The sequence below is a fragment of the Lipotes vexillifer genome, unplaced genomic scaffold, assembly GCF_000442215.2.
Source record: "Lipotes vexillifer unplaced genomic scaffold, Lipotes_vexillifer_v1.1 scaffold728, whole genome shotgun sequence".
Lineage (NCBI taxonomy): Eukaryota > Metazoa > Chordata > Mammalia > Artiodactyla > Lipotidae > Lipotes > Lipotes vexillifer.
Window position 1 is genome coordinate 853362 of NW_006783590.1, and position 22192 is coordinate 875553.

At 47.3% G+C, this 22192-nt stretch overlaps 1 protein-coding gene across 1 annotated transcript in view; it reads right to left on the reverse strand.

Moving 5' to 3' along the window:
- Positions 1-22192, reverse strand: part of ISX (intestine specific homeobox) — a 150886-nt gene that overhangs the window by 122233 nt on the left and 6461 nt on the right. The window contains 4 exon segments of the mRNA XM_007456266.1: positions 9874-9980; positions 9982-10170; positions 11008-11121; positions 13340-13491. Of these exon segments, the coding sequence (XP_007456328.1) occupies positions 9874-9980; positions 9982-10170; positions 11008-11121; positions 13340-13491 (562 nt within the window).

Consider the following 22192-nt stretch of genomic DNA (forward strand, 5'->3'; position numbering starts at 1 on the left):
CTTCTGAGTGGTCACTTGATTATGTAGCCTCCGCCCACATGGGGGAGTGGTCATGTGACTCTCTGGCCAATGAGACATTAGCAAGCAATGTTAGCAGAGGCTCCGTGAGCACTTAGGTACTGGTGCTTGTCTTCTTAGAAGGGTCCCTCTGGCGATGCCAATGGGGAGGGACCTCCAGTGGCCGAGAGCACAGGGTGATGGGGCTGGAGAGACACCCAGGTAGCTGTCCACAGCCTGCTGCTCCATAAAGAAGGACAGCAGAGGGTCGAGCTTCTCTGGAGCATCTGAAAGTTTCAAATATCTAATGATATAAGTATAAACTCAAGGCTTCAACCTCGACTTCAAGTAGATGAACCAACAAAGATCAAGACATGCTCTTGAGGGCCTGGAAGTGAGGACTAGAGACCCCAGGTGCAGTAGCATGGTTTGAGCGTGGCATGGGACACACAGGGTGCTCAGAACCACAACCAGATCCATTCCTTGGTCACAGTGCTTTGACGATCTTCACGAGGGCTTTAGTATAAATAGCTGGGCATTTGCTATTAGGAAACAGAGCCTGCCCTTGATAGTTTGCTGAGTTGAAGTCTGCAGAGAAAGCTCCATTGAGTTCTCCTTCCAGGTTGCTTGCGGGTTCAGCCATCTGCAGCCCATCCTTTTGTTGTCTTTATGCAATAATGCTGGGATTACAGAATCCATTCAGGTACTGTCTGAACAGGTACCCTGGATTGGGTAGGTGACTCCTCTATCTAATTACACCAAGGAAGATTTTGGAATCTAGCTTGGTGTAGAAGAAAAACGCAGCCCCAGGCATCCTTGTTCCTGTGTTTGTGTGCCATTCCTTAGATTCAGAGGCAGATTCATATTTTATGGAGCCTAAGTTTTATGCAATTCAGGGGACCTTTTCAAAGCAAGAGAATGCAATATTGCAAATTCAGTCCAAGATCTTGGAAGGGACCCGTACAAAGGAGGAACCTCGAAAATGAAGTTTCATAGCTTTTCAGTAAATCCATCTCTGCTCCCATTTATGTAACCATTCCTTCAGCCAAAGTGTTCTTTCTCCTACTTCTTTACCTCTCAAACTCCTACTAATACTTAAGTGTCAGTAAAATGTTCCCTTCTCTGGAAGTCTTCTCTGGTTTCCCTAGGCAGATTGAATCACCTCAATACGGTGCTCCCACACTGCTCCATTTGACTCATATCCCCCCAGATCCTAATGCTGTCTAACCTAAGTGTCTGTCCTCTCCTGCCAGATCCACTCTTGAGGCCAAGGACTGTGTCTTCTTGTGTTTGTTTCTATAGGACCCAGAAGAGGACTCTGTAAGTGTTTATGGGATGGATGAGCCCTTGTCGAATCCTGGAGACTACCCATTCGTTTGTAAGGCTCGAGGTCAACTACTGGCTTGATAAAGCTGGAACACGCCCAGCATGGAGGAGAAACAGTGAAGGTAAACACACACACACACACACACACACACACACACACACACACACACACTCCATGACACGCACAGGCACACCCACAGATTCACAGCTTCCCTAGGTGCTACCAAAGGGCAGGGCTCTGTTGTAAGAAGTGGAAAAGTCCTTTCGTGTGATGCAGCGAGTTCCTTCTGCCCATCCACTGCATTTAACTCCAGGTCAAGGAACCAGACAATTAGCTGGAGTGACTCAGCCCTGAGGGGGACTAATTTTTTTAGCTGAGACCCCAGAGAAAGATTATTAAGAGCTTCCATTTGGAACCTTTCTTTGCAGAGCCTGAGGCTCATGGCAAACACTTTCATTAACCCTGATCTTTTCATTAACACTGAACCTTTGTGGAGGGAGGGGAAGGGATCAGTGCTTATTCGAGCCAATTTCCGGCTAGAACCCCAGGGACCAGAGAGGAAGTGAGTCAATGTCTCCTGGGAACTCAGGTGACGAGTTGGGCTCAGACCTTGGCTTTCTGAGGAACAAAGGCCATCCGAACTGGAAGAGGCCCCAGGAGCCACATCTTGACCAATGTTATTTTAGAGCGGAGGAAGCTGAGCTGTTGAGACGGGGAGCAAATTGGCCACTGCTGCGCATGATGGGGACGGGACCAGAGGTCAGACTTCCTGCATTCCAAGTCAGAAGTTTGTTTTGTACCATGAAATCTGAATAAAGAGCACCTAGAGACCCGCTGTGGAAGATGTTAAGCCTAACCAGCGCCCTGGGAGGGGGCAAGGAGGGAGAGGCAGATGACCTGCCACTCATTGTCTTCGTCTTTGGGAGCTTTGTTATCTTTTAACTAAATGATTCTCTTCCTTTGTGTACAAGGAAAATAGTTTGTTTATTTGGTTGCTCTTGACTCCCAGCCTGGTTTTTAGAGAAATCATGGCAAAGGAGATAGGGCCATAGTTCTGGATTCAGAAGGCCTGAGTTCAAGACCCAGCTCTGTGCTTTCTGACCTTGTCGCCCTGGCAAGTCACTGCCTGTGTGGTAGCCACAGTCGTTCTGAATATGATCAGACACCCATCTCCAGCCTTCTCTTCCATTGCCAGCCTCCATCAAACAAACATGCTTGGAGAATCTAGGTATCTGTTCTCTCAACTTGCCTTGCGTCTAGGTGTGGCTTTTTACAAAGTTTTGGCTATACACAGTCTTAAGTGGAAGTCTGCTGGGGGGTTTCCGGGAGGGCTTTTTTTTAAATCTATTTTTTAAATTGAAGTCTAGTTGATTTACAATGTTGTGTTAATCTCTGCTGTACAGCAAAGTGACTCAGGTATACACATTCTTTTTAATATTCTTTTCCATTATGGTTTATCCCAGGGTATTGAATATAGTTCCTTGTGCTATACAGTAGGACCTTGTTGTTTATCCATTCTATATGTACTAGTTTGCATCTACTAACTCCAAACTCCCACTCCATCCCTCCCCCACCTCCCCTCCCCCTTGGCAACCACAAGTCTGCTCTCTATGTCTGTGAGTCTATTTGTTTTTCCTGATAGAAGAGACAGACATCACTGACACTGCTTTCTTTGCTTCTTCCTAACTGAGTGCAGGTGTGATGGCTGGAACCGAAGCAGACACTATGTGTCCATGGGAGAAAGGTCAAGCGAATCGTACACATGCTGGCCATACCTCCAGGTTTCTTGTTAGATGAGAAGCCCAAATTCACATTGGTATAAGCTACTGTTGGTTTCTTGTAGCTGAAAGCATTCTTATGTGGTATAAAATAGATAAAATTTTAGGTTATCTCTAGTGAATGACTGTTATTTGTCAACCCAGAATCCATTTCCCTTTCTTCTGGTAGCAGCATCCCAGTTTTCCCAGGGGATCCCCTGTTCCTCTACTGTCAATCCACATGGTTGGGGTGGAGCTGACTTTACCTCTGGCTGTACCCTAGGGTCCGTCAGAACAGTTCACACCCTCCCCTCAACCTTCGGGATAGACAGATTGAGGGATGCTTTGTGCCTTGGGTGTGGCTAGTGGCACCCAATCCCAGGACCTTTGTGATAATCCTAGGAAAGGGAGACTCTCTCCTTCAGACTTGAGAGTCTGGCTGATGCAGAGGAAAGCAGAGTGGAGAGATGGGAATGAGGTGGAGACATAACTGAATTTTAGATGCGGCCCCACTCACACTCTTCAGTTACTTGAGCTGACTCTTCCCTTTCAGGAGTCCAGACTTAGTGACGAGGTGGGGCCACTTAGCTTTAAACAGTCGCTGTCACCAGAGCAGGGGCTCAAATCCTTGTCGAATGTGAATCCATGTTTTGCCGAATTCTGCAGACGATCTGCTTACGAGCCAGAACCCAGTCCCTGGGCTCCTCTTCCTTATTTCCCCTGTAACATCTTGCTCAGAAATTTACTAGAGCATTTCTCTCAAGCCATCGCCACTGTTCCTATGCGGATCTGCCCTCTTATCAGACCATCAGGCAGCAAATCAGCTTCTTGGTCTAATTGCCATAAAAGGTCTTTTCCACCTGACCATCTTCTGCATTTATTTCCCTGAGATTTACATTAAAAATCCATCCTACAGCCAAGAGCTCTTGGCCTGGCACCTTCTCTTCTCAGATTCCGAGCCTGCCTGCTCTGTGTGTTCTTTTATTCTGTGAATGAACTTGATCTCCGTTGGGTTTTGTCCCAGAGCTCCTGGTCCACTTCTCCTTGTGCCCTGAGTCTGCCCTCCCCGCCTCCAGAGGACGCTTTCCAGACCTCCATCCCCTCCTATGATTCTCCGCAGTGGCTCATTGGGTGATCCCCCTGTCCCCACATGGGACCCCCTCCAGCACCAGAAGAGGCAGAAAAGCATTTTCTTTGATAGCAAGAGGGCATATTGTAAAGCACAAGAGAAGTGAGAAAAAGCAAGCATTGTCCTGTTGTTTGTTAACATTTAATTTCTAAAAGTATACACTTAGGGCAAAAAATTCAAACACTGCCAGGCATCAGGAAAAACAAATATTCCTCTCTCCATTATGTGAGACCATCGGCCCACTCTCTGGAAGTAATTGCTGTCAGGGTTGTTTTGTATTTGTCTAGGAACTTTCTAGATATATAGATGTGAGTACGCACACACACATAACAAATATTGAGTGTCTACTATGTGCCAGGCCCTGTTTTGTTCACTGTTTTGGGAATACAGCAGTGTACAAATCAGATAATATCCTTGACCTCATGGAACTTTCATTCTACTGTCGGGAGATAGACAATAAATAAATATGTCAGGTATTGATAAGCACTGTAAAAATTAAAAAATGGGGTAAGGGGTAGGGAATGACAAGGTGTGTATGTGCATGCTCTCTTAGATAGGATGGCCTGAGGGGGGCTGTCTGAGTACTATTTGATTGAGGGAGTGAGCCAGGCAAATAGCCAGGCAAATAGCTAGAAAAGGATGTTTCAGGCAGTGACAGGAAGTGCAAAAGCCCTGGGGTAGGATTGTATTCAGCACTGTGGAGCAGCAGCTGGTAGGAGGCCAGCAAGGCCGGAGCAGGGAGCCCTGGGGAAGATGATGGGAGCCACGGAAACTTCCGTGTTGGCCACGGGAAGGACTTTTTGACTTTATTTCACGTGAGGCAGGGAAGAACTTGAGGGTTTGAGTCATGACCTAACTCACATTCTCCCAGCATCCCTCTGGCTGCGGAGTGAAGAATAGAGCCCAGGTGGGGCGAGGTGAGCACAAGGAAACAGTGGGGAGATGCTCGTGGCTGGCATCAAGGAGGTGGAGTTGGATGCTGGGTTTGCTGCTTGATTAGCAAAGATAGTCATCAGACAAATATCATACGATATCACTTATATGTGGAATCTAAAAAAATGACACCAATGAACTGATTTACAAAACAAAAATAGACTCACAGACACAGAAAACAAAGTTATGGTTACCAAAGGGGAAAGGGAGGGGGAGGGATAAATTGGGAGTTTGGGGTTAACATATACACACTACTATATACAAAATAGATAAACGACAAGGACCTACTGTTTAGCACAGGGAACTGTATTCATAATAACCTATAATGGAAAAGAATCGGAAAAAGAATATATTTATAACTGCATCACTTTACTATATACCTGAAACTAACACAGATTTGTAAATCAAGTATACTTCAATGAAAAATATATACTTATAAAGAAAAGATAGTCATCAAAATTGCTGTAAAGAGCTGAGCCCTGGAAGAAAGGCGTTGCCAAATGCTGAGGAGAAAGGCTGAGGAAGAAGCAGGTTTGGGGTGGGGAGTGAATAGAGTTTGTTTTCAGACGTGTTAAGTTTGAGAGTGATGTCAGGTGGCCGCGGCCTGCAGCAGCTTGAAGCAGGGTTTCGGTTCCCAGCCAGAGACTGAGGTCGGGTCGCAGCGGTGAGAGCACCAAATGCTAGCCACTCGACCAGTGGCCAGTGACAAGGCCCTGGCCCTTCGGCTTTGCAGAAAAGAATTCCCACAAAGATGGAAAGTAGTGAAACAAGTAAAGTGTTTATTAGAAGAAAACAGAGTACAGTACGTGGGGATAGACACACGGGCGGGCTCAGAGAGGGAGAGAGTCGCGCTCTCGTGGTAGTTTAAATCACTTATTTGGGGCATTTCTTCTGGGTTTTCTTTGGCCAATCATTTCGATTTGCCTGGCTCAGAGTCCGTATTTGGTACATCTCAGGATCCTCCCGGTGTGCGCGCATCTCTTAGCCAAGATGGATTCTACTGAAGAGGCCTATGGGTAGTTAGCATCACTTACTATGGGGTGGCGCCCCCTCCCGTTTGACCTCCAAGGAGCTTTTCTGTGCATGTGTAGTCGGGGAGGTCTCCTGACTTTGAGAATGAGGACTATGTGGTCTCTTATCTTCTATCTGGGCAGGGCCCAGCCTCCTCCCTCGATTGTCCGGCTGTTTTCATCTTGGGGTATCGGTCCACAGAGAACGAACTCCAACTGTTTGCCCCGGGGGCCCACCTATCTCCTGACTCAAGATGACATTAGACAGTCAAGTGGAGATGTCAGGAGTACTCAAGGAAGAAGTCTAGATGAGAAATTCATTTGGGTGTTATGGTGGATGGTAAGCATGGCATATGTACTTAGTAGCTCTTCCTGTCAAGAGGAGGACTGTTTTCCCACCCCTCGAATCTGGGCTGGCCTTATGACTTGCTTTCACCAGTGGATGCAGTGGAAGTGAGAAGTGAATTCTCAGGCCAAGCCTCAAGAGCCCTTGTACCTTCTGCCTTTGTGCTGTTGGAATCCTATGACCACACTACGAGGAAGCCTACTGAGGCCCAGTCACCCTGTGGCCTCAGCTAACAGCCTACCAGACCCAGGCCTGTCTGTGAGTAAGGCCACCTGAGATTCCCCCAGTGGCCACTGACCAACTAGCTGACCGCAGACACATGAGCAGGCCCAGCCGAGGTCAGCTAAGTCAGCACCGACTAGACCAGGAGCCCGGTCAAGCCTGAGCCAAAGAAATCATTATTTCAAGCAACTAAGTTTTGGTGGGATTTATTATGGTGCAGAAACCATCACATTTTGATGATGTGTTTAAATATCAGGATATCTGATCTTTTTCTTACTCAAATGAGACCATGATATTGTTCTGAAACATGCCTTTTCCATTCAGTGATGTGTCTAATGACAGTTTCCCATGAGGTGTATTTCAGTCTCTCTCATTATGTTTTTCTTTTTCTTTTTTAAACTTATTTATTTATCTATTTTGGGCTGTGTTGGGTCTTCATTTCTGTGCAAGGGCTTTCTCTAGTTGTGGCAAGCAGGGGCCACTCTTCATCTCAGTGCGTGGGCCTCTCACTATCGTGGCCTCTCTTGTTGCGGAGCACAGGCTCCAGACGCGCAGGCTCAGTAGTTGTGGCTCACGGGCCTAGTTGCTCCACGGCATGTGGGATCCTCCCAGACCAGGGCTTGAACCCGTGTCCCCTGCATTAGCAGGCAGATTCTTAACCACTGCGCCACCAGGGAAGCCCCTCTCTCATTATTTTTAACAGCTGGATGAATGTGCTATGATCAGTTGTCTCAACCAGTGTCTTATTTTGGTGGTTTCCAGGGTTTGCTGTCACAAAGCCTTGGTGAACATTCTTATAGACAGTATTTATATCCATGTGTATTTATCAGATAAGTTCTTGCAAAAACAATTACTGAGTCAAAGAGATGTGCATTTAGAATATGAGTAGTTGTGAAGTTATTGTCCAAAATAATTTATTAATTTATACTCTTCTATATGAGAGTGACTTTCATCAAGCCCTTACCAACACTGAAATATTTGCCAGCCTGAAAGGTAAAAAAAAATGTATTGCATTACTGTTTTGCTTACTTTTTTTTTTTTTTGCGGTACGCGGGCCTTTCACTGTTGTGGCCTCTGCCGTTGCGGAGCACAGACTCAGACTCCGGACGCGCAGGCTCAGCGGCCATGGCTCACGAGCCCAGCCGCTCCACGGCATGTGGGATCTTCCCGGACCGGGGCCCGAACCCGCGTCCCCTGCATTGACAGGTGGACTCTCAACCACTGCGCCACCCGGGAAGCCCTACTTACATTTTTAAATGATGGATGAGGTTGAGACTATTTTTGTGGGTTTAGTATCTATTTATATGTTTTTTCCTGGGAATCTGTTATTTCTGCTCTTTGCCCGTTTTGTGTCTTGTTTAGCCTTTTAAAAAACGGAACCATCAAAGGTCAATGAATATTAAAGAAATGTTACTGTATTTCTAAACACTTTCTAGATGTAGACTTTTAAACTTGAAAGGCAGTAAATAATCATTTCCTAACATCATGGTGTTTTACAAGTACAAAACACTTGGCTATATCATCTAATATAATCTCATAGCTAACTTCTGAGGCAGGTCCTGGTATCCCCAGAGAGATTAAGTAACTTTTAGGTCAGGAAAAATTGTGAAAGACTTCGAAATAAGCATAAAAAATTGTTCTGTCTAGCGCACTCTTCCAGAATTTCTGCCCCTTTCATTGTCTGTGAGCTATTTTTCCACTCTGTATAATTGTTGGAAACTGGTACTAATGCAAATGATACTTGTCTATAGAAATGCAAATGAATTGTGCCTGGTGGAGATGCCATTGATTACTTCCCTGTGGCCATTGACCCTTTTTGTCTGTTTGTAATTCATTTCAGCATTCCTGATTGCCTCTGCTCTGTCTGTTCTTTGAATTCTCCTTTGAACTGTTATGATGTCTTACTGGTTCCCCCATTAATTAGTGAGTTAGATAAAACGTTGGCACGTGTTCATTTTATGTTTATATGGTCGTACTGAAACCAGGGGAGAAGGGGGTTAGGGCACAACCTTTAAGAGAATAAGATAGCCGTTGAGGATACGACGTAAACTGGTTAGAACGAATTAGGTCCAAAGTGGTGGAAGATTCGACTTCCAGTAGACCTCGAGCCTCATTATACGCTCATTGTAATACATTAGCATACGCTAAACGAGACTCCCACCAATGCCATTACATAGAAGGCCAAAAAGTGGGCAGTGGCCCAATTCCTGGAAATCCCCACCCCTTCTCCAAAGTAGCTGGAATAATCCTTCCACTCATTAGCCTATGAAATTACCCAGCCCATAAAAGTTAACCACCCCAATTTCTCTCTCCCTCCCTCTTTCTTAGGCTTTTCAGCACAGAGTGAGGCTGGCCTTCTAACTAAGCCCCTTGCACAAATCCTGGGGAGTTAAACTCTGAAAAGAGCTTACTCTCTAACCCTTCACTCAAACCAGAAATGACAACATCTCTCCTCAAGCCAGCAGAATAACCAAACACACTAAATTCTGTTTAAATTTTTAAAGAAATGTTTCTATATTTCCTTCCGTCTTTAGGACATTCATATCAAAGCCAAACAGAATGTGTTAGACATGGGCCTCTTGCAAGGTCATTGAGCGAATGTTCTGCTTGCAGGGGGAGGCCAGTACCATTCCTTCCACCAACCTGGACTGAGCTTCAGGGCACAGAGCCTCAGCTGTTCATGTCAATATCCAGTTCCATTTATGAAGTGCTCAGTAGGTGAGTGCTTATGAATGAATGAACAAACCTCTCCTTAGTCTCCTCTGTGCCTCTGTTCTCACCATAGTTCATCTCACCAAAGTAAGGGCCAGAAGGACCCTCAGAAGTCACCTTGTCCAACTGCCTGTGTTACAAATGAGGCCCAGAGGGGGTGAGTGACTGGCTGGAGGTCACACAGCAAATTAGAGGAAGCACAGGTGCAAGAGGATGACCTCTTCCTTCCAGAGATCATCCTGAGACCTCACACAGTGTCTGTTGCCTGAAGCAGGATGGTGACACTGGCCAGGAGAGACGAGAGCTTCCTTTATTGGTCACCTTGCTGCTGAGTCCGATGAAACCTTCCAAGGGACAAGCTCAGGGTGGCTTCCTGGGCTGTGGGTTGTCTTTGGATCGTGAGATTGATTTCCCCAGAGGCCTGGGCACCTTCCTGCCACCTGCCTTCACCTGGAGAAGAGAGCAGCTCCACTAAGGAGAGGATGTCTGGTCCCTGTGTGGAAGTGGCACAGATGTTGCCCCATTTGGGGTGCGGAGGTGCAAAAAAAGCAAAGTGCAGGGATGCAGGTCTGCTGGATGATGAGAGGGCCCGGGAGAGGCTGTATCTCCCATGGGTGGCATGGGAGGAGGGCGATCCGGGTGGGGAGCCAGGCAGAGGCCAGCTGACCTTGAGCCGGTGGATAGCAACCTGTGGGAGGAGCCAGCCTGCGCCGTGCAGGGGGCAGCAGCATGGGGCCCTGTCACAAGGAGAGGCCAGGAGAGAGAAGTGAGCCCTGAACTTTACCGTGGGCTGTCCCTCGGCTTCCCAACCTTTCCCCGTTACTCTCGGGCAGCTCGGAGTGGGTAGGGAGACCAACTTGGGGAGAAATGTGTGCCCAGGGGGGCCAGGAAAACTCATCCCCATCCCGGCATTTGCATCAACTGTTTGTTGTGGAAAAGTCACTTTGCTTCTCAGAGTCGAGTTTTTGCATTAGCAAAAAATGGATAAATTAAAAATCTTACCTCATAGGGTCACTCATGGCTTTGTACAAACCGTTACCCATAGGAGTGTCTATTCTGTGTACTGCTGCCGTCCCTCTGTTTGGCATCTGGTACACAGATTCCAAATCTGTGTTGACTCAGTGGACAGCTAAACCTTAGGGAGCATTTCCTAGGTGATGAGCGGTCGTTTCAGCCTCATCAAATCTATGACTGTCCTCTGAGGGGCACAGTGACTCTTCCAGGCCACACTGCTGCTAAGCGCAGAGCTGGGATTCGAACCGGGGCCGCCTGACTCCCCAGCCAGTGGGCTCGACCTCCACGCACCGCCATTTACTCTGTGATCCTGCTCCATAAACTGGGGAGTTTTGCATAAGTAATTCACGTGGGTCCCCGGAGGAGGGAGAGGAGTGTGATTGGCACTCAGTGGAGGAGGACACGGGGACAGAGGCAGCGACTTCCCGAGAATCCGTGCCTACTATCTTTCTAAAAGAATTGTCGTTGCACTTGTCACTGTAGACAGAGCTCCGGAGGTCCACAGCCACACCCCCTCTCCCGCCCGCGACCGCCCCCCGCCCTCCGCCTCAGCCACTCACGACCACGTCTGGGTTTGTGGGCGGGGCCAAGTCGGCCTCTCTCGGCTGCTGCGAAGCCCCAAGGCTGCTGGTCTTCTGCTTCCGCCACTTGGCTCGCTGATTCTGGAACCAGATCTGAGATGAAGGCGAGAGAGGATGGAGACAAGCAAAAGGGATTTTCTCCATCTAGTTCCTCCCCCCAAAATGCATAATGACGGCGCCTTCCAAGGGACCAACCCTTTACAGTTTAGGAAGCTCCATGGCATCCAGGATTTCTTTGGATCTGATCTGCCTTGAGAAAGGGGGCCCGGGATCACGACCTTCAATACCTGCAGGGGTGTGGGCTCATGGGAGGGGATGAAGCAGCTGGGTGCCATGTAACTGGGAGTGGTGGAGTCTGCGGTGAACAGTGGCTAAAGGGGGCAGCTTCATCAGCTTTGGCCAACAGTCACCATGTGGAAATGTGAGGCCAGCGTTGCAAGCTCATCCAACTTCTAAGGCAGAAATCTTGATTTTTATGTGAAAGCGCTGAGATTTAAGATACGTGCAGTTCAAATAAAACCCATCTGGGTTCTTTCCTGCTGGTGGGCCACTGGTTTGCAACCCCGTTGGGCCCCGTGGCATCTGTAGGTTGGTTGAATGTTGGCGGTTCCCTGTGTTCACAAGTGCCCTGATTGTCCATGACATGCTGCCATCTGCACTTGGTCATACTGCCGAGGCAGATGCTGAATTCTGGCTTTACACTAGATGCAGATGCTACCCACCTAGCTGGTGACTGTTTTCAAATAGGAAGAAAAAGGGGAGAAGTCCAGACAGGGGCGGTGGTTCACCAGAAGAAAAGTAGGTTCCAGTGAAATGAAGGGTGGAATGTTGACATGGACCCTGGAGCAGATTTTGAATTCGAATGAGTCCATCATATTTAAAAAAATTTTTTTATTGAAATATAGTTGATTTACAATGTTGTGTTAGTTTCAGATGTACAGCAAAGTGATTCAGTTATACATATACATATAAATATGTATATTCTTTTTTAACGTTCTCTTCCATTATAGGTTATAAGATATTGAAAGGTGGACGGGGGGAGGGATAAATTAGGAGGTTGTGATGAACATATACACACTACTATGTATAAAATAGATAATCAACAAGGGCCTATGGTGTAGCGCAGGGAACCCTACTCAATACTCTGTAATAACCTATATGGGAAAAGAATCTGAAAAAAGAATAGATATATGTTTATGTAAAGCTAAACCACTTTGCTGTACACCTGAAACTAACACAACATTGTAGATCAAATATACTCCAATATAAAATTTAAAAAATTATACTGTTCTGTTTTTCAAGGATTGCTTTTTTGTTTATTCATTAAAAGTGAAATTATAAAAATAGATATTGAGTATAGTTCCCCCATCATATTTGTTAAAAAAAAAAGAAGAGTGATTTAGAAAACCGTTTTAGAGAGAGTGCCAACATGTAACAACTGGATTTGCTAGAGCGTTTCTTGCAGGACTGGGGATATGCAGAGGGCGAGGCATCCCCCTAGTGAGTGACAAGGGGCTACTGTATCTCTAACCACAGAGGAAGCCATAGACACTTGGGGGGAAAAAATGACCGATTACAGATTAGGTCTCTGACCATGGAGGGTCCTTGCCACCTCTCTGTGCTGCCTCCAAAGTGATGCCCATGTGTTCTGGGCCAGGGGTTGGCAAACTAGAGCCTTGGGCTTTCTCTGGCCTCCAACCTGTATTTGTACAACCCTTGTGCTAAGAATGGTTTACATGTTTTTAAATGGTTGGGGAAAAAATCTAAACGAGAATAATGTTTGGTAACACATGCAAGTGATACAAAATTCAAATTTTAGTGTTCACCAGTACAGTTTTATTGGAACATGCTCATTTGTTCCATACTGTAAACTACGGCTGCTTTTGTGCTACAAGGGTAGAGTTGAATAGTTGTGACAGTGACGTCATGGCCCCCCAAAGCCTAACTTCATTAGCATCTTGTCCCTTACAGAAAAAGTCTGTAGAGCCCTGGTCTAGATTGTCAAGACCTATTTTGTGAATGAGGCTGTGTGGTGAACGATGTTCTGGAGCTACAGCCAAGTGCAGAAGGAGGGAGTGGAAGCAGATATCTATGCTACCTCCGTGTCCATCCCCGAAGGTGAGAAACCATCTTATAACTATGGTGGCCTCATTTCCTGGAAAATGATATTTGGCCAGTATAACTGTACTCATGGGATAAAGCCAATGGAAAATTCCTGATGGGGCAGCCCTAGAGGGTGCAGGATACATGGGATCTTACCCATGGCCCCAAGTGCATTGAGGTGGGGGGCCAAGGGCGGGGATGGCTGTACCTGTACCCGAGCTTCCGGGAGGTTGATCCTGGCTGCCAGCTGGCTGCGGACGTGGGCATCAGGGTAGTGGGTGAAGTGGAAGATCTTCTCCAGCTCGTGCAGCTGCTCTGTGGTGAAGGTGGTTCGGGTCCTCTGCTTGCCTTTCCTCTCCTCTGGATGGAAGAGGGTCCAAGTTGGGTTAGTGACCTTTGGTCTCAGTGAAGCTTTTGTGCTGTCTTGTTCTACCTGTTCAACCCCTGTTGCCACTACTTGGCCTCTAGCTCCCTAGGTTTGGAGTTTTACAAGGTTCTCTTTCCTAGAAACTCTGCTCCTAGGCTGACCCCACCCTCCCATCCATCCTGGACAGTGTGGCCAAGTTGACCTTCTAGAAACTTCTTTGATTGTCCTTTCTGCTGCTCAGATGCCTTCAGACAAATTTCCCTTGTCTGTACAAGGAATGGTAAACCACAGCTTGGGGGCCACATCTGGTCCACTGTTTGTTTTTAGAAATAAAGTTTTATTGGAACACAGCCTGACCCATGGGTTTATATATTGTCTATGGCTGCTTTGGGCAGCCATAGGCGACTCTATATGGCAGAGTTGAGTCGTCGAAACAGAGACTGCAAAAGCTAAAATAATTACCATCCGGCCCTTTACAGAGAAAGCACAGCAATCAGCCCCTGACAGCCTGTTTCCAACCACATGACTAGTCTCACGCCCACTCAGAGCCGCTGCATCATAGGTGGGGTCCTAGTGCAAAAGGAAAATGTGGGTTCAGAAAGAAAGCTTTTTCCTTTCTTCCTCTCTCTCTCTTGACTTGTCAGGGTGGTTTTTTATTTGCTACTTAAGGCCCTGCTCCCTTGGGCACAGGGATACTAATAGCATGAGTGTGGACCCTCACAGGGCCCACCCTTCAACTTGGTGCCAGGGTGCCTGTGCCTGACCTTGACCCTCCTCACACCCGTGCCCTTCCCTCCCCAACACCCCCAAAACAGACGACAGAGGAGGCAGCAGTCACTGGGTAGGGGCGGGGAAACAGGTGGCTGAGAGCCCATCCCAGGGAAGCAGGGAGGTGGTGAGAGGGGCACTGAGCCTGAGCTGAGGCTCCAGGCCCCTGGTACATGCTTCGTGGTTCCACTGGATTGCGCTTACGAAACACAGATTCAAACATAAAATCATTAAGAATTTCAAGAGGGTGACCATGAGCTTTAACCCGCAAGTGCCAGGCCTCCTTCTGAGCGCAGGGCCCTGTGCAACTACACTGGTCACACACAGGCCCATGAAGCTAGGCCTGCGTGCCCGTGTGTGTGTGTGTGGGGGGGGTGGGTGTGTATGGGGTGTGTGTGTGTTTGTGAGAGACGGGAAATCAGGTATTCGTTTTGGACGTGTTAAATCTGAGACGCCTGTTGGCTATTCAAAGCAAATGATCGAATAGGCAGATGATTATGTGTTTGGAGCTCAAAGGGGATCTCGGGACTGAGGTTCACACTGGGGACTCATCAGGGTATATTTGGCCTTTGATCTCATGAGAGTGGGTGAGATCACTTAGGCAGGAGGAGAAAAGTGGAGGGTCTAGGAGTGAGCCTGGGTCCGTCCACCATTTAGAGGCTCAGGAGCCTGAGGGAGGCCAAGAATGACAGGTCTCTGTGGTAGGCGACAAGTGCAGTGACATGGACACCTAGCAAAGAAACTCTTTTAAGAAAGAAGGCTCCGCTGTGTCCATGCTGTGACTGGATTAATTGCAATGAGGACAGAAAGGGGGGCCTTGAACCTAGCTGCATGAGGACCTTAATGTTAGCAGTTCCCACAGAATAGGGGCAGCAAGGGCTCAGGGGCAGTGGGCAGAGGAGAGAAAGGGAGGGGAATTGGAGGACACAACAACTGTGCACATCTTCAGAAAGGTTTGCTGGGATGTGGAGGAAATATTGCAGTTGACAGCTGGAGAGACCATGTTCATGTGGTCCCAGGGATTTAAAACAAATTAACAGTATAACATCATGTAATCTCTCCAGCCGATCTCTCTCTCAGTCTATTTTTTGGGGAACCTTACCTAAGACAGAGGGAGCTCAGATCCACAAAATTCCATAGAAAACGTGGGGGAAGAGAGGTTTGGAAAGACGGGAGTGATCACAGACTTTAAATTAGAGAGGATGAAGGGGAAGAAAAATAAGAAGCAATCAGTGTGTTTATTCAACACCTGTTAAGTACCAGGTATAGTGCTAGACCCTGACCTTGGCCTGTGTGTATGTATATTTAGCTTGCCTTGTTCCAACATGGATTTGTGAGGCATGTGGTCCCGAATTTGGCATTTAGGACGTCATCGAGGTCCACAGGAAGACTACTTGGGTCGAATTAGGATGGTCAAAGCCAAGCGAAAAAGAACAATTTTGTGTTATCCACAAACACACTAAATACAGTGTCTCTGATACTGGGTAGGAACTTCAACAAGTATATGTTGTATTAAATTGGATGCGGTGTGAGTGGTTGGGGTGAGGTCAAGGCAGTGAGGGAAAGAAGAACTGTTATGTCGAGAAGGTGCGAAAAAGGCTAGAGGGAGGTTGGGGAAAAGCCTGGAGTGCAGCCTGGAGCATATATATCTAAAGCCTGTCAGGAGGAAAAGCTGAGGGGGAAGAGTGAGGGCTTTGGCGGATGCTTGACGGAGCAGGGCTGCGGGGCAGGCTGGTCAGAGGTGCTCATGATACCTGGCATTGAGTTGTTCAGGACAGGACAACGGGAGCTCAGGTCATCAGCAGAGAGTGAAGGAGGTGGGAGGGATTAGAGGCTGGAGGAATGAAGAAGGGATTTGGAAAGCTGCTCTGGAGAAGGGCGAGAGAAGCTAGGAGAGTAGGGAGGATGGAGATTCAACCAGCCTTGCTGTACCTCCTGATGAAACCAAGGGACGGTGAACATTGGAGGAAGCACCAAACCAGGTGGGGCAGGTTTGTCTCTCTGACCATGGACTTCTGCGGCCAGGGTTACAATTCTAGTCTGACTTGCAACAAAGACCACATGATGCAATTTTAGGAATTATAGGAAAGGTACACCCCCACCCCCCACCCCACACACACACAGATCATCTTCACTTTTGGGGCCTATTCCTACCATTCTAGTTGACCACCATGGCTCCTGATTTCTTTCTCACTCCTGTAAGAAAAGTCTGCTCTCAGAAAATGATGGTGAATCTAGGTACGTCCTGTCCTAGCATCCCTCACACATATTGGCAAGACTCAAACCCTCTGGGGAAAGAAGCCTGCTGTTCTCTGTCTCTCTCTGTCTCTGTGTCTCTCACCACTGTGAGCTCCTGGAGGGCAGGGACTATACATTGGACTTGCTGAGTAACTGGCACCTATTGGGAGCTTCATAATTATTTGCTCTAAATGAATAAAGGTGAAATTTAGGCTCTGTTCTCAACCCATTCGGCAGATAAGACACTGTCACAAGAAACAACGCGGAGTGATTTGTCTGGACTCTTGTGCACTGTCAGATGTCACAGGTCAGGAGAGAGCAGAATTACCCGGAAAGGAGGGGTGGGGATCTAAACTCTTGTTGAGTTCTCCTTACTTCCACTCAGTCCATTTTCTCTTTCCCCCCAAAAGAGGTAAAACCACCACAAACTATGAGCTGGAGTAGACACAGTGAAAAATGGATTTCGCTTGTGATGGTTTAACAGCTGAAGAGATCAATTAACTTTTGTGTGTGTGTGTGCTTATTATGCGTCCTGCTATCATTGGACAGTAGAAAACCCACTAAGCTGGATGTCAGAAGCCCTGAGCTCTGTTCCTGGCTCCAGTCTATAGCTTGGGCCATGTTTTATTTACTCTCTGGGCCTCAGTCTCCCCATCTGTAGAAATGGGGGAGGAGAGAGGGTTTGAATGATCAAATCACTAAGGCCCTGACATGCTGTAATTCTTTTTCTCTTCAGTTGGAGGCTGCATGGCTTAAAAGGCCTGACCTTGGGCTTGCCTGGTGGGTGAAAGGAGAGGGCCAGAGAGGAGAGATTTCTGCTGAGGATAACTCTCCCGGCTGAATTGCTCCTGCATCTCTGAGAACCAACAGCGCATTTCATAGTCCGCCTTTGGTCTCACCACTCCTGACTACCCCTCATTTTTGTTAGTCCATTTTTTTTCCCCCTCAAAGTACTTTTACTCATTTTTCTGACTCTTGGAAGCTTCTTGGGAGTCCTGGACAGCGAGGTTTCAAACATGATTACCCCCTAGAGTAAGCTATTGGATTGTGAACCAGCTGATGTGATCTGATTTCTCTCCTTCTCTATCCCCTTTTCCCTCCTCAAGTCCACCCTACTTTTTAAATTTAAAAAAAGAGATATTTATTCTATGTTTAGAGCTGGTGGTGTATTTAAGGGATAGAGCCAAACCCAGCCAGAACTGATGTAGAGAGAAATGGCAAGCCGTGCTGAAAGTATTCATTCATTCATTCATTCACGAGGTCAGCATTTTAGATGGTATTAGTGATACAGTGCAGTTCTATAGAAAATTGCAAAAAAATTTCACAGAATGGAAGAGATTCCAGGTTGGACGGGCAAACTGAGGTCAAGGACAGCATGGATCTGGGATTCTTCTGGGAATACAGAGCTTTGGAATAGAGGATACTGAACAGAAAACGTAGGGTGCTGAACTGGAGTACAGGAAAGTAAGCAATGTGGAGAACAGAGGGTTAGAAACAGAATGTAGATTGTAATAGAAATAAGCTATCTCCTCCTTTTTCCCCAGAAGGAAAGTTAGGCAAATAAGGGCTCATGACTAAGTATAGATTCCTTAATAAAATGATTATTTCAAGTTTCCATTTGTGTAATTAAGGGAGCAGCTATTAAGATATATATGGCTTTCCCGTATTTCCTGTAGGACCAGAAGGGCGTCATTTGGAGATAAGGTGAAGAGGAAAAGATCTGAACCCTACCCTGCAAAATAATTGGGGAGGGGCTGCTTGGCAAGTTATGGGCCAGTAAGAAAAATATTATTCTCATTAGCTTTGAACTATACACTCTCAGGATAAATGTTTATTCTTGAGAGATGATGATAATGATGGTGATGGGATCTATGTGTATGTGCCCAACGGCTGTAGTGACTTCTCCTGTGAAGAAAGAGGGGTGTCTAAAATTCACATGGTTGGCAAGATGGAGGCTGAGCCCCAAGTCGACCGGGCTGCAGGACTCAAGGGCCAAAGCCCCTGCCCTAAGACTGAGCATGGGTTCTTGGGGTGTCAATAGTCAAACACTGATTGTCCCCGTACAACTCTTCTTGGATGTTATTTGAGACTGAATATCCCTAAATTGGAGAACTATAAAAAGGTGTGGTAGGGAGAGGGGTCCTGGAGTTGAGATCACCCCCAGTGAGTGGGGGTCCCTGAAATATGACTAGTGACACCCCACCAGAAGAGCCATTTTGGGAGACAGATAGACTTGAACCTGGAGCTAGGGAAACAAGGTTAGGATCTAAGGCTGGACCTTGTTAAAAGTTTAACTCCTTAGGTCTGCCTTGTTCAATATGGTAGCCACTATCTACCTGTGGCTGTTAAAATAAAATAAAATATACAGTTCCTTAGTCACACTAGCCATAGGTCAATAGCCACATGTGGCCAGTGGCTACCATATTGGACAGCACAGATATAGAACATTTCCATTATCAGAGAAAGTTCTATTGGATAGTGAGTGCTACCTTACTGGTTTTCTCATTGGGTTCTTGAACAAGTCATACTCTGGGTCTCACTTTATGTCTCTTCTTGTGTTGGCAGTTTCCTCTGATTGCCACATATGTCTAGGAAGGAGAGTATCCATCAGTCATAGAGCTGACTTCGATGGTGCTGGGAAAACTGGAAGTATAGGGAAAGTGAGAGGAAGGGAAGACTGGCCCAGGCCCATCTCTCTGCTGGTGACCGGGGAGAAGGAACATGTCCAGTGGAGAGGATGGTGCCCTGGAGCTCCGGGTGGTGACTCAGAGCACAATGACCTGCCCATGGTCCACAGGGCAGGGAGGATCGGGGAGAGCAGAATCTGAGGGGCTGGCTCAGGAAGTATGAAGGTCAACCCTTCAGTTTTCCCATCAAATGCAGGAGGAGGCTGCTCTAGGAAAGGAGTGAGGGGGCCAGGAAGCCTGATGCTTGGGTTACAGACCACAGTAGGTGATGAGAGAGATGAAGCAGGGGAGGAAGGCAGAACAGCATAAATGGAATGTGGAACAGAGAAGAAGGCAGAACACAGGACTCTGCAGGTAGAATTTTGGAACCAGAAGGAACCTCATTAAACAGGAAGCTGGAGGTACCAGTTCACGGATGGAGCGCCCATTGCATGGGTTGATTCTTAATCATGGGGAAGGGCTGGGATGTTCTGGGCCCCGGCTCAGAGAGGACGAGGGGGAGTGTGGAGCCCCATCCAAGGGCACCCGGGAGAGGGTGGGGAGACGGGGCAGGAAGCGGGCAGGGAACTGCCGCCCCTTTCAAGTTGCCCCTCACCCGGTTATTAATTGTTGGAGCTGTGAATCCCACTTCAGTGGGTCTTCAAAGAGAACGAGTCAGCAGAACTTAATTAAACCTGAGACGTTTAGCACATTGATCATAAGAAATACACAATTTACACAGGTGATTAGGTCACCTAATTATAAACTGACGTTTTTCCGTGCATGGCTCCCTCCCCTGATTGCTCCTTCTCTGCGGTCTGCTAATTGGCCTTGGCCTCTCAGATAAGGCCCCGGGGCTTTGCAGCTGGGCTGAGACTCCGGAAACGGGGCCTTGTCCTTGTCTTCCCAAGGCAGCGGGTTCGGCAGGATGGAGCTCCAAGCTCCCTTTGGGGCCCTGCTGCAGTCTGAGGACACCTGAACAGGACAGGTGGGGTGCAGGGAGGTGCCTCCCAGGGCAGAGATGCTCTGGCCTCTTCCCTCCGGGTGTGGTCCTGGACTTCTACAGTTCCCTGTGCCCACAGCATGCAAGGCACACTCCTTGGCCCAGCATTCGAGCTCTTCAGGCTCCCCGCTTCCCGGGATCATCTGCTTTCTGCCCAATCATCACTTCCATTATTTCTGTGCCACCTGATGGCTTCTAGATTCCCCAAATCGGCCATGCCTTTTTATCCTCCAGGGACCTGCTCTCACTACCCCCTACATCTGCAAGCCTGTCCTCCTCCTTTGCCTAGTAAACTCTTACTCATCCATCAAAACCCAAATCAGTCAAAGATTTCCTTCTCTCCAAGGTCTGTTGTGAATCTCCATGTGGAAACACAACAGATTTTTTGTTTAATCTATGAGTGCTAAATTTCAGTGTGCAGGAAACCAGCCTCCATATTTGTACAAAAAAAATCTCTCTCAATCTTTATGTATCCATGTATCAAAGTGTTAGTGGTACTTACTACTGCATAGGAGATGGTAGAGTTATAGCTACATTTTCTTTTATCTTCTTTCTGTTTATCTGTATTTTTAATTTTTCTATAATAAACGTGGATTACTTGTATAAATAAACAACAACCCAGCGAATACAGCTAGAGTGGAAAGAGATGAGGATAAAGAAATTGCTAAAAAGAAACAGCTGAGAGACCATTGGAAAGCTCACCAGCCACGGATTTGCGCCCTGTTCCCAGGGGTGACTGGGTCAGTGCCCATCCGCCCCTCAGCAGTGTGAAGATGGTTATTTTCCACATGTATGGTCTCCCGTTCATAATATTTTTTATATATGGCTCTCAGCATATATGTCCCCTCATACTCTACCACACTTTTCATATGTTTTTTTTCTTTTTAAAATAGAAGTTGTTACCTTTGTTTAAAGGATTTTGTGCGGGAAAGCTACAAAACAAATAGCACGAGTGCTCCTCTCTTGACACCTTGTGAGGGCACCAGAGTGTAGCCTGCTCCGTCCCCCATTCATCCAAGGTCTCTCTGACCGTGCATCTCAGCCGAAGCCTGAAATTCCCCAAACGTAGGTTTTAAAGATGCTGATGGACATAGATAAAGGCCAAGGTGCTTGGCTTGGCACACGTGACCTCAGCCTACCTCATGCCTCTCATCTCCACCGACATTGGTCCATGATTTCTCAACTCCAGCCACCCTGAGTTTCTTTGTTTCTCAAAGGGAATATTCCTTTTTATTCCTCTGGGCAGCGTCACCTGCTTCCCTATGCCTGGCGTGCTCTCTCCCCTCCTCTGCCTGAGTGCTATCTCAGATGCCACCTCCTTCCGAAGTCTTCCTTCAAGCAGAGTTGGTTGCTGTCTCCTCTGCGTTCTCAAAGCACTGTGTCAGGTTTGTATGTTTCTCTGTGTTGTTACAGGGTGGCTCTCGAGACAGTGTGCTTGGATTTGGGGACAGGGTACTGGAACATGGGCTGATTACATGTGCTTTCAAGGTGCCATCATATTTCAACAGGTATAACTGTTTTCCTCGTTGAGAAGTTGTGTGTGTGTGTGTGTGTGTGTGTTTGCTTCCCTCCTGCCCTTATTCCTTTCCATTCTATACTTGTGACAATGCAGGGGAACAGACGGACGACACAAGCTGTGAAGCTAGAAGATGTTTCCTGATGTGACACAGGAAGTGTCACAGAACTTGTTTCTATTCAATGCGGGAATCCATATTCATTTACCCTTCCTGCGGAGAGCTGAGGAGGAAGTTAACTAGCTCTTATCTCTGTGAAAATACATACAGAAGGCCACAGCCCAAGCGCAGGTGTGCAGAGTACCCAGATTAGAGGTATCCAAAGCCCCAGGCCCTGTAAACAGGGAGAAGAGCCATTTCTGGCCAAAAAATGATTAACAGCTGCCACAGTACAAGGAGTATTTGGAGGAGTAAACCTCTGTGGCAACGAGCATTGATTAAAAGAAAGGAAGGGCTTCCCTGGTGGCGCAGTGGTTGAGAGTCCGCCTGCCGATGCAGGGGACAC